Raw genomic sequence first — 13,436 nt, 5'->3', positions numbered from 1 at the left:
CGGAGAAACACACTTGGGCCGACGGCACGTGCGTCCAAGGGGTGTAAAAGCCGTGGACGGGGAGGGATGAGGGGGCGGAGAGATGACCCACCCCGCTCCTCCTTCTCCCCCCTCCACGTACACCGTGCTTTCAGCTGGGCTTAGCTCATGTAGGGGAACTACTTCAGGTAAACATGCTCAACTCTTGGCGTGTAACACAGTCTCAAAATGATTCGTTCTATGTCATTTCTCATTCAACCTAACCAAGTTGGCAAAGTAGTATATAGCAGAACGACATCTCTTCTACATAAGCCGCAGATTAGCTGTCGACTGTCGAGAGTAAAAACAGTCCTTTGCGGAAAACGCAAGATAGAGAATGTTCCTGGCACAAGTTCGTGTAATATTTTACCGACTGCAACAAAAAAAAAGATGAAAGGTAGATATTTTATTGTTTTAAAACTGATGCTGACGGTAATTCTTTAACAGAGGTACACTTGCTCAAATAAATAGGATCCACAACACATTCATTCGGTGACACTAGACAATCAGTTTCGGAGTTGAACAGTCATTATATCAACGGTTTTCTCATTTGTAAACATGTTTGTTTGAAGTAGTTCAGTGTTCCGAGCAGGGAGGGGGGGGGGGGAGGACACTTAATAGGGCCAGTAAAAAAAGTTCAGAAAGTTATTGATTCTTTCTCCTGGAAAAAAAAACTCCGTACACTAGCCAAAGAAAAACTGCTAAACACAATTTACTTACCAAGCTTCCAGGTGTGACAGGTAAGGCACAGCATGTGAACGGAGTTGTAGAAACCTGAAGTGTTTGTTCGATGAGGACATAATAGACACAATAGTAAAATACACTAACCAGTATATTGACCATATAAAGGATAACTATTCCCGTACTAGAGATGCATTGCCCACAGATGCAACTGAGATAAAGTCTTTTATCGGCCTTCTATACTTGGCAGGCCAATATAAAGCAAATAGGTTGAATCTTGAGGATATATGGGACACTGATGGGTTTGGTATTGAAATATTCCAACTTACAATGAGTCTGAAAAGGTTCAGATTTATCTTCCAATGTATCAGATTTGACAACAGACACGAGATTAGAAAGAAAACTATCAGATCGGCTTGCACCTATTTGGGATGTGTTTCAACAGTTTGTGTCTAACTGCCAGTCATGTTACTCTCTCAGTGCATTTGTTACACTTGATGAAAAACTTGAAGCATTTAGGGGCAAATGCTCATTTATTCAGTACATTCCATCCAAGCCAGCAAAAGTATGGCATAAAAATCTTCGCTCTTGTTGACTCGAAGACATACTACACTGCTAATCTGGAAATTTACTCAGGTAAACAGCCAGAAGGGCCATATGAGGTAAGCAATAAGAGTTTGGGTGTTGTTGAACGCATGATTGCACCTGTTCACAATTCTGGTCGTAACATTACAGCTGACAACTGGTTCAGTGACGTAACACTTCTCAAACAGTTTGCAGAAAATCATAAGCTGGCCTTCGTAGGAACGCTAAAGAAGAACAAGTGGCAAATCCCTCATGCAATGAGACACAAAAAAGAGAGATATTTTCTCAAGTGTTTTTGGCTATCGAAAAGGAGGATTAATTGTTTCATATGTTCCTAAAAACAAGAACAAAAAGAAGAATGTGCTTCTGATTTACAGCATGCATTTGGATGGAAAAATCGACGAGACAACTGGAGAAAAAAAGAAAACCGAATTTTTTACATTTTATAACCAGCACAAAGCAGGTGTTGTTATTGTGGATAAGATGTGTTCAGCTTACAATGTTGCCAGGAATACACAACGGTGGCCAACGGTCGTCTTCTTTTCGATTCTCAACATCGCTGGAATAAATTCTCAAGTAATATTTTTGGGAAACGAAAATGAAGTTCCGCTCGTCGACTGTTCCTCAGGCGACTGGGGAGGGGACTCATTGAAGGACAACTGGTGAAAAGAGCCAACTCTTAGCTGTTTGCCGCTATCGATTTCAAACAGACTCAAAGAAATATTGGTGACATCTGAACAGTAATGCAAGAGACAAGAGCAATCAGTGCAGCACTAGCAAAGAATATGCAACACGAAAGCATTGCATGACGTCCCAGAGAAGTAAAACAACTTGATTGACGCGATACTCGTGTCAAACCTGCAGCCAGTATCTGTCTGCAGCACTGTGCTTTTGTGTGTCCTGACAGATGTGTACGAAGTGACGTTGAAAATCAAGGTAAGTGATGAGTGATAGTAACAGAAGTAATGTGGCAGTGCCTTTTCCAAACAGTGGTTTACTGTGAGATCAGAATGTCACCAAAATTTTCTAATTTATGTTTCATACACAATACAAACGATTTTTTGTTTTTTCTGTATGTAAAATTTGTATATATAAGGATATGTATTTCATTAAAATCAGTTTTTTTCACTGATCTTTGCTTTTTTTTATATTTACTGCTGAGAAAATTTAGATGTGCTTTGACATGAACACAATGTATTTAAATTGTAAATACTTAAACAGTTACAGGACTAGAAGGTCTTCCAAATTGCAGATGCTTCAATTGTTGTGATTTTTTTTGCACTTGAAAAAAAATATTTTTAAATTATTTTTCATATATTAATATTCATTATTGAAAACTCAGTACAGAAATTAGATTCTGTACAAGATATTTTATTATGTATGTCAGAGCGAGCACATTTGTCTAGCAGTGGACGCGAGTAATGGAGTGTTAAAAAAAGTAACACACAAACCACTTTATACAAATATATTTATTAACAAGTACAGTGAGGATTATGCCTGGAGAACACACGCTCCACCCACTTCCTTTATCTTCTCTTCAGCTCTTCGCGAGAAGAACTTGGCACGCACGATCACCGGCTGCTTGGGCAACCTGCCTTTCCCCAGGACCTTGTAGAAGCCCTGCAACACAAACAGCCCCACGCTGCCAACAAACTACAACAAAATACTAAATGTGCCTAGTTCACTGTAAGAAACAAACATACAGTTTTAACCTAGAGTCAATGCAAAACAAGACTTTTGCACTCACACAACTGCAACCACTAGTGTCCTTTTTTAACTTGACATGAGATTTATGATTTTTTTTTAGCAGCAGGTTTTGATTTGCAACAAATTTTTATGAATGGCATTCTCTAAAAAAATCTAAAAAAAAAAATGAATTAGCAGGAACAATATTTACCAATCATAAAAACCAACTATCTAACAGTTGCATATGTTTAATGTTGTACAGATACCATGCTCTCTTAAAATATTTGGCAAATTTTTGTGGTAGTACGACAGGCAGTGTAACAATAGCTACACTGTCAACAACCACCACAGTGAAAGGTAGCTTTTGTTGACTAATACAGAATTCAAAATATACTCACATCAGTATTATGTGCTGTACACAAATTAACAAGTCTTAAAGATATTATATTTTTTTGCCATTTTCGTTCAATTTTATTCCAAACTAATTTTATACTAAAATATTCACTTTTACAGCAAATTTGTATGCGATTGCAAAAGCATATATAACCTGCTTTATTATTGCAATGTACTACCTGCTGCAGTACATCAAGACTGCAACAATAACTTCCTGTCATTCAAAGAAGTGAAAAAAACATTTAAGAAATTGAGGGGGGGGGGGGGGGGGGGGACATGTGGAGGTAAAACTGGTGATTCACTAAGCAAGATATTCTCAACACAATTATTGCACACATGGACAGCTCACCGCCTTGACGACGTCAATGACAGGGGCCTTCTCGGTGTTGTCCTTGTACTTGACACGAGTCTGCTCGCTGACCAGGGACCACAGCTTGTCCAGGTTCACCGTGGGACACCACTTGGTGTTGCGACGCAGGTGGTAGTTCCTCATCCCCAGCTGCAACACGTGACACAGCTAGTACCCTGCCTTCCCATTCAGGGCACTGGTACAAGTGCAACTGTGTTTACTAGCACCACTTGTGGTTCAACACTATAGTGCCTAACTCACGTGTTTTTCAACCTTCTTGAATACGCTACCCCTTTACAAATTATATTATTTATTTTTTCTGTTTTTTTGTCTGTTTTTAGGTATCCAGTGTCAACGAAAATGCATTGTTAGATAGCTAGAGTTGCATACCGAGTCACTGACGCAGAGAAACCGCATACAGTTGCTGAAAATCTCGTTTTGCCAGCAGCCCTAGATACGGTTGAAATTATGTTAGGTAGGCAGGAGGCAAGCAAGCTAAAAAGCATACCACTTTCTGACAATGCTACTGAACGCAGACATTCGAGAACAAGTAGTCGAGAAATTGAAGAAAAATCCCACATTTTGCTTTGCAGTTAGACGAATCTACTGATGTTTCAAAATGCGCAGTTTGGGTATTTGTGCGCTTTAAAGCAGATGAAACATCACAGAAGACATCACTCGCAATATGAAATTGATTGGTCAAAATGTGTTGCCAAATTTGTAGCGATGGTGCTAAAACTATGACTGGGCAGGCAAAAAAAACGGACTTGAGAAATTAAAATCAAGAATACCAAATGTCTCATGGACACACTGCTTTCTTCATAGACATGTTCTGGCAGCAGAAGTTTAACCTTCTGATTTAAATGCCATGCTTAAAAAGGTATTGAAAATTGTGAACTTGACTGCAAACTAGACTGAATTGCAAACTAGACTGTTCAGAATCATTTGTGAAGACATGGGTTCACTCCATTAAAATCTTTTATCATACAGAGGTCAAGTGGCTATCCAAAAGGTATTGTATTGACAAGAGTTCCAGAACTGAAAGCTGAATTGTGAATGTTTTTACAAGATGCTAAATCTGAATATGCATATGTGACCCTGTTTGGCTGCTAAATTAGCATTTTCTGCTGATCTTTATAGCCACCTAATATTTAAAACAAGAACCTCCAAGGGAGAGAAGAAAACATTCTAACAGCTAAGGATGAAATCAAAGGATTCATCGCAAAATTTTGTGGTCAACGACTTTGCAAAAAATTAATATGCGAGTCTTTCCCTTGTGTTCAGAAGATAGTGGAAGAAACTGAAATGGACCAATCATTGGTAGTAAGTTCTCACATTCCTTGCATGATACAGATCTTGCATAATTTGGAAGAGGAACTCGTAACTTACTTTCCAGAACTGGACTCTGAAGCTGACAATGGGCATATATACTAAATCCTTTCTTGGATATGTCAGTACATCTGGCTGATCTAACCACGAAGATGAAAGAAAAACTTATAGGTTTAGCTGCTCGCAAAATATTGACGTCTTCTGGAAGAGAAAACAAGAATATCCAGAACTGGCAAGGAATGCTTAACAATTATTATTGCCATTTGCCACTTCTTACCTATGTGAATAAACGTTCTCTTCAATGGTGGGACATAACTAGGCTTCAATTAGAAAATGATTTAGGTTTTTGCATCTCAAAAATAGAACCATGTTTCAACAAATTATTAAAAAAATAAACAGGCAAAGCCTTCTCACTGAAAATGTACATTTTTTTTTGTAAAGTACGACCTACAAACACTTGCCTCTTTCTTTTACTCACAACCCCTCGTGTAAGGCTTCCAGACCCTTCAGGGAGTCATGACCCATAGTTTGAAAAACACTGGCCTAACTTGTACTAACAGACATGCTTTGCGGTGTATTTCGGTATTATCGCATTTCACCACATAATCTTGTCCATGGCTGACAAAGCACAGAGGTTCACCATAAATGAGCCGTGCTTCATCGGCGGGACCAAAACAGTTTCGGGGACAGAACAAGCTGCAGTTACCTTGCCGAAGTACCCGGGATGGTACTTGTCGAAGTTGATCCTGTGGTGGTGCATGCCACCGGCGTTACCCCGTCCACCGGGATGCTTCCTGTGCTTGCCTGCACAAACGAGAGCAGCACTCTGGATGCCATGCTGGGTTTCCAAACTGCCACACCTTGCACTGCAGATTCAGTGTTAAACTGCTACGCTCCTCAAGACCTAGCATGTCTACTCCTTAGTTTACAGAATACATTTTAATGGGTAGTTACGATCTCTTTTCAATCAACAGAATATCCCCTCTTAACACTGTCCTGTTCCAGTGTGTTCTGTACCGGATATACCTAAAGAGCACATTTTTTAACACAACTAAATAATGTATTGAAATTTTTTTGGCATGTAGTTACTTGAAATGATTTATTAAAAAAAAAAATTGAAATGAGATTTTCATAAATACATTTTCTTCTTGTACTTTATCAAGTCTATCATCTGAAAGTATAAAATTCTTACTTCTGAGGAAACACCACTGAAAGACACCATCTTGGTTTTCAACTGTTTGTCATCATATTTTTGATTTCCGTTAATATGTACCTACTAATTTTTTTTTTTTGCTCTTTTTGACCGTAGCACATAATTAATGGAATTCCTTGTTATAAATAGTAACCAACCACTACAAATAGTTGAAAACATCATGTTCAACAAAAGTGTTCGCACAGGATTATATAAATAAAGACTCCACATAGTAAGATATACTGACATTACACTGTGACAAGTATCATGTGATAGAACTGTATGAGCTTTGATAGGCAATTATATTCTTTAAAGGTTTAGGTTTTCACAAATGTTATAGTACCTAACACAAAATCACTTAAGTAATTATAGTTTAAATTTTTATACACTCATCACATCCCCCAAAACACACTAATTTTTAATAATTACAACAAAACTAAATTTAATTTAATACCTAGATCCAGCTAAACAACTATTGTACAATAAAAAGTTGTGCCAAACTAGTAAAACTACACAAATCTACCAATTACTATAATCCATACCCTTACCAATTTTTTTTTCAAACCAAGAATGAAAAATAAAAAAAAAACAAAGCAAAACAATATCACAAAACCCCGTAAGCTTTAATTAAAAAATAAAAATTAACAACTGATATCTATAATTGTTTTCTATGAATTTAATTTTTTTGATGGACTGCAAAAGAAGAAACGGTGACTGAGCCACAGTTCCAAGAAGCACTCACCGATACGACCGTGGCCATGACTGACATGACCCCTCAACTTCCTCGTCTTCTTCTTGTGGGTCGACTGCAAACAGAGACTACATCAACAAGGAGAAGTCATAGAGAGACAAGACCCTCACAACTACCACACATGAACACACTGCACTACAAATCTAGCTTTCTGTTCACCTATTTACAAAATCACCATTTCTTACATTTAAAACCCACAAATCTAAATCCTGAACAGTGTGATTTGACAGCCCGAGGTCTGTTACATTACTCAAAGTTATTCGGATCTATGTTGGTAATGTCTCATGTCTCACACTTAGACTGCAGCTCAGAGTAAATTGCACTCGCAGTTGCCAGACTGATACAACCAAACTTTTTAACATTAAAAATAATATTTTGTATACCATCTTTACTTACATGTTTGAAAAATATTTTTAATTGTACTATCTGTTGATTTTAAAGACAACTCCCGGTAAAGTTAGTAACATATAATATTTTTTGAAATTGTGAGAATTCATGAACTTTGTAAAATGGTATTTTTTATTCTGGCTGAATTTTTAAAATTTTTGTAGTTGTGAATAGCCTTGAATTTGAGGAAAAATGATGTGTGGTTAAGTTAGTTAAAATGAAGTAAATATTGATGGAAAAATACTTAAATTCCTGTAATTTATTCATTACAGCGATTCCAATGACCATTAATTTTATTTTTATTTTTAATGGCTTTAACCCCATAATTCCCCCTGGACTTCATCACCTACCTGACAATTGAATATTTAAAATCCATAGGAATTTGAACATGCAGTTTTTTTTGGGAAAAATTAAGTTACATATGATGAACTATTCAAAAATAAAAATATCATAATTTTTATTTCACAAGAGAAGCAGCTACAAAAAGGCCAAGTTCGTGAAATATGCAAGGGTTGCAACATTCCAACCCACGCAAGTAAATTAAGGTCGTTTATAAAGCATGAAGAGTCCAGAAAAATAACCAATCCAACAACTTAAAATTGTAAAACATTATAAAACAAATTTATCCCCTGGGCTTCTTTCGAGAATTCATATTTATATAAAAAAAAAACATTAAATAACCAATAGTTGAATTAAAATGGACTATTATCTGTGTGAAATTTTAATAAGTGTATTTATACTAATGTATAAAACAAATAAATATTGTTGCATTTCATGCAAATAACACCTGCAGCTTTAATAAAAGTTTGGAACACTTCACTTCAAATATGAAAGGCGGAAACGAAAACAAAATTCAAATAGTGGAAAGTTGGTTGGTGCTTGCATTGCATTTTTTTGTAGTTTATTAACCCAGCCTACAGCAGTTTCCTAATTCAAGTACGTAGTCGTGAACTTGCGACCTTGTGTACTTCAATTGCCCTTGTGGCGTACTTCACAAATGTGGACAGGTTCAATGTTTGGTATCTTGAAACAATATTAGCCAACCATATTTTTTTATTTTGTCAGAAAAACAAGTTAGCTGAAATTAGTAATTTCAAACTATCAGGGTAACACAAATTTACAGTGATTAACTTAATTACTTCCTTTAAAAAAAATTATTGCTTGCATACTTCACTTCCAGTTCAGACAACAGTTAGGAACAAATTTGGGTAAATTATAAGTCGTGATTTTTTAGTAAAAAATAATATTATTTCGAAAGGGATATTTTACAACACTACAGAACTTCATTTAGCATAAAAAATTGTTTGAAAATTCCAACTGGATTCTGAGAAATGAGAATATATTTAACAATTTAAATGTATTAAAGAAATTTAAAAAATTGGGGTTCCAAGAAAACATTTTCAGTTTTACATACGGTACATAATTAAAAAAACCAAAAAGTAATGATAGAACACTAAATATGTTTATACACAAAACAAATTTTAATATATACTCACAATGTAAACAAACATAGCAACCCATCAAAGCAACATAACCTACTTCTACTGCCTACACGGAGTAACGTGAAAGGAAGAACTAAGTATTGCCGAGCTACTCACTATGGGGCCCGTAGCTGCATGCAAACCATTAGAGATACTCCATTCCACGAGTTAGTCTCAGTTTACTTGATACGTCTCCACTTCCATGTCATAGTGGAACAAGCGGTAAATATGTAGTCTCGCGGTATATGCGAAAAAAAATGCTAAAAATCCGAAAATACTTTTATTCTATGCTCTTTCACTTCCTCTTTTCAATAAACCCGGCGGAGATAAGAAATTCCAAATACTTTAGGAGATATCGAATTTTTATTTTCCATCACAATACCGACCTTTGTTGCTTGTTTACGTTTATGATTTTTTTATTTTGGCGACGTAGGTAGAACGACTACATCATTTTCTACTAATGGCAAAGGAATTGTACCCGCCTCTAACGTAGGTGAATTTTTAACGTTTCAAATTTTAATGTTTTATTTGTTGCGCAAGTAATAAGTAAAAAAAAAAAATTACGTGAGTTCCTACCGTTCATCCTTTGTCCCGGTTTGTTAGGTCAGGTCAGCTACAATTTAAATACTTTAAAACTAAACAACCATTTAAATTAATTTATATTATTTTTAATGTATGCTTAGTTTGAAAGTATTAATAATGTAACTAACCTGACCTAATCGACCATTTTAATTAATTAGGCATACACGAACGGTAAATAAAGATGCACATAAAGTTCTGCCATTCCCGATTACACCCGAACAATTTACCTTCGGCCAACCTCGGGTTTATTTATTAATATTTATATTTCTCTGTTTATTTTAATGTACCTAACTAACCGTCCATAGTGTTTTAAAGTGTTTTAATGTAGCTAACCTAACATAACATAACTATAATAAAAGTATTTTCAGATTTTAATAGATACTCCTAAACAAGCAACAATGTAGTCGTTCATCTACGTCGGAAAAAAAAATCATACTCGTCTCGTAAACAAGAAACAATGGTGGCCACCTGAATTCACAGGTATTGTGATGAAAATTTAAAAATTCAATATCTCCTAAAGTATTTGGAATTTCTTATCTCCGCCGGTTTTAATGAAAAGAGGAAGTGAAAGAGCATTTAATAAAAGAAATTTCAGATTTTTAGAATTTTTTTTTTCGCAAATACCGCTACTCTACATGTTCAAAATTAAAAAAGTCAATATCTTCTAAAGTATTTGGAATTTCTTATCTCCGCCGGTTGATTTGAAAAGAGGAAGTGAAAGAGCATAGAATAAAACTATTTTCGGATTTTTAGCATTTTTTTCCGCATATACCGTTACCCTACATATTTACCAAACAAGCATAAACATCATCTTCCAATTTCCAAAGGAGAAAAAAAAAATCTATTTTCACATTCAATTTTACAATTCCTGGGCTATAATTGTTTTTAATCTGTTAGTACTAAATTTTTCCTTATAATTACACACTGAATACTTAAAGCACCATAGTTTTTTGAAGACTAAAACAATTAAAATAAACAAATAACAATGTTAAGTTTATGTTTGTTTTAGTAGGCTTCTGTGCTAGTTTTGTGATAAACTGCTTACCATTATCAAACTATCAATGTGTTAACAGGTTAATTGTGGGATAATTGTTCCATATCACGTATCCAAAGATGCGGAAGATCCTGCACATTAAAACCTGTCATATAATAATGAATAAATAATGATCCAAAGTTTACAAAACATATTTTCCTTTTTATTTAACTTAAGATTATAATTTATTGCTATATCACAAGTTTTAGTAATGTGCAGGATAATTTGAAGTACTAAATTAAAACAGCAAGCATCATGTACCACAGGATAAAATGTACAGGAGCATGGGATAAACATGGATACAGAGTACAGAACTTTTACTGATTTTAGCAAAACATTAAAAGTTAAAATAAACATATATCAAATCCAAGTATTTTTCATTTAGTGCATACTTGCTCTTTTCTTTCGTTGCTGACAAGCAGATGGTAAAAAATAACACAAAAGTTGAAAAATTTTGTTGATATCTTGTGTTGACAATATCTTAATATGCTACTTTAGAATCACAACTTGCTCCAAATAATTATTCTAAGTTTTAGGATTAGGCACAATATTTGGTGACTGTAATTAGTTAAAAGAGAATAAGTGCCGTACAAAACTTGCACATTTTATCAGCTAGATACCAACTTTCCTGACACATGGTAACTAAATTAGACATAAATAGAAATAAAACCATAATACATTAAAAGGTTTAGTGTAAAATAAACTGATGCTAATATGTAAACCTTAAAGTATAGAATTGCAGCACAAATAACGCCAGATTACACTACACCAAAAGGATTTAAAATTACAATAACCAAAATTTAACTCACCATTTTCTTGTCTTTCAAGTCAGTGACCAGTCATAGAAATGTGTATACAGTATGAGAACTCAAAATGTTAAATAAAAAAAACAACAGCAATCAGCGCTGAAATGAGAAAATAGGTAAAGAATATATTTTAAATATACGAAAAATAAAATAAATACACATCTCTTCTGAAACTATTTTTAGCTATGTACGAAGAATCAAGAAAGAGGAAAAAATAACATGGGTCAGGGAAAGTATTTGTAATAGAGAGGTATGGAAAGGTAGTAAAGTAGTAAAGATGGTATAAAGGAAAGGATTCTAAATACGAACGAACAGGTGCAGATGAATTTCTTGAGATTGAAAAGGAGGAAGATAGATATGCCGATTGGGAGATAAGTAGATATTCAGATACAAAACGGTGATATTCAAACACTCACTGGGATAGGGAATGTTCCCAAAGCGGTAGAAGGAAGCAGTAAGGGTGCAATATTGAAGGATGTAGAGATAAGCATAACTGGCAATCTCGCATTTTATGTAGGGAAGGTAATGGGAGTTTGGTGAACAGGTATGTGCTGTATATATATATTTTTTTTTCATATTAATAGTTAATTTATGTTTATAAAATTAATTTAAAACTTTCTAAAGTTCGTGTTGACGTCGACCCAAGTGTCTCCTCGGCTCCTTCAGGCCGTTATGCCTCGTCAACGTCCTCCCTTGTTTCCCCAGTGAACCATCAGTGTAGTGCATCGGCCAGGGACGCACCCGCGTGCGCCCTAGCATGCCAGTGGGCTTCTTTAGTGTTACGAATAATTCTGCTTTATGTATTTTTCAAATGGTCGCGAACCTCAATAAGTGTGTAAATAATGTAACCGTAATATATTAATTATTGTGTAAATTATCTTGTAATTTTCTCAAATGTCTCGCAGTGCTAATATGTAATCGCGGCCTGGCGCCCGTCCGCGTCGCGAGGGGGGGCGCTCTCCCATGCCAGCCGATTTCTCCTCCCCTCCCCCACGGCCCGCGGGCCACGGCCCACTGGCGGGCGGGGAAGGGCAGTGTTGCTCAGGACTCGTTCAGCGGCAGATGTGCACGCCGCTCCGCGCTGATCGCGAGGCGCGTCTTCCGAGCTCGCGGTCCGGCGACAGCGCCACAGTACGGGTTGTCGCGGCAGCTGAGTTTCCTTCGCTGTGTCGCTCACACGGTTGAGCTTTCGAGTTACGAGTTACATCACGAGTCGAACATCCTAGGACACGGAAGCGTAGTGACGCCGTCCCCGTTGCCTGGGGGCCGATTCTTGACGCTACCGGAATAATTCCGCTACCGGATTAATCCGTGAGTTTCATTCCGGTAGAGAGTAAAAAACCAATTCTTGAAATTGCTGTAGTAGCTACCGGAATCAACATTATCGGGTCAACGAAAAGTCTTTACGGAAGTGTGGCAACGTTGCTTTAACTGTTGACGTCACTGGTAGAAGGCCAATCACAGGAAAGGTAAATTTCCCGTGGAAGTGGATGAATACTGAATGTTTTGTTTTGTTTACTCTTTGCAAATATCCTCGTGTTGGTGTAGGGGTGTAGGTTAAAGATCTACTTATCAAATTGAAATGAGCTGTAAAGTTACGGCCGAACAACGGGAAATTTTGCTATCATTCATGGAAAAAAATGATTCTTTGTCCAGAGGAAAATTTAATCCTGAATTTACCAAGAAACGTGCTGATAGTTTGTGGCAAGAATTTTATTAAAATTTACAATTCTTATCCCTTAAAAGTACTCGTTTTTTAGTTTATTGTTTCTGCTTACTTGATAGAATTTAAAATTCTTATCACTTAAAAGTAATCGTTTCTTAGTTTGTTTCTGCTTACTTTGCCGCAACTTTTTATGTTAGTGTAAAATTTGAGGTGAAAATAAATTTTATGCGGTGTTTCTTGATTCAGCAAACAATTGTCAATGTGTACATTAAGATTTTTATAACTGCAAATCAATACAAAATTATAACATTTTATGAACATCATCTGGCAATTATCTCATGGTGCGGGGGGAAATGGGTAAAAGTTCCGTATTGCGTATCCAAGTTAACATGTGATCCTGTTGGCATGATCCTGTACACCTGATCCTGTGGTACATAATGCTGATTTTATTTAGCAGTGGGCAGGCGCGTAGTGCCGACGCATTTCGCGCGACAGCG

General features: G+C 36.1%; 1 protein-coding gene across 1 annotated transcript; it reads right to left on the bottom strand.

The window, feature by feature from the left end:
- Window positions 1-2,735: 2,735 nt before the first annotated feature.
- LOC134536766 (large ribosomal subunit protein uL15) lies at window positions 2,736-11,319 on the bottom strand. Its single transcript, XM_063376678.1, has 5 exons — window positions 11,277-11,319; window positions 6,976-7,039; window positions 5,748-5,845; window positions 3,713-3,862; window positions 2,736-2,904 (listed from the first exon to the last, which is right to left on the bottom strand). The coding sequence occupies exons 1-5, from the start codon at window positions 11,277-11,279 to the stop codon at window positions 2,776-2,778; spliced, it is 444 nt and encodes a 147-aa protein (XP_063232748.1). The 5' UTR covers window positions 11,280-11,319; the 3' UTR covers window positions 2,736-2,775.
- Window positions 11,320-13,436: the final 2,117 nt, after the last annotated feature.

The sequence above is a fragment of the Bacillus rossius genome, chromosome 11 (genome assembly GCF_032445375.1).
Source record: "Bacillus rossius redtenbacheri isolate Brsri chromosome 11, Brsri_v3, whole genome shotgun sequence".
NCBI classification, from domain to species: Eukaryota; Metazoa; Arthropoda; class Insecta; order Phasmatodea; family Bacillidae; genus Bacillus; species Bacillus rossius.
Note: the sequence above shows the minus strand (reverse complement) of the source record. Positions and strands in the feature narration are given on the sequence as shown.

Coding starts and splice junctions, on each gene's coding strand:
- LOC134536766 (XM_063376678.1), bottom strand. Junction 5,846..6,975: donor TCATGGCCACGGTCGTATCG/GTGAGTGCTTCT, acceptor TCGTTTGTGCAG/GCAAGCACAGGAAGCATCCC. Junction 3,863..5,747: donor ATCCCGGGTACTTCGGCAAG/GTAACTGCAGCT, acceptor CACGTGTTGCAG/CTGGGGATGAGGAACTACCA.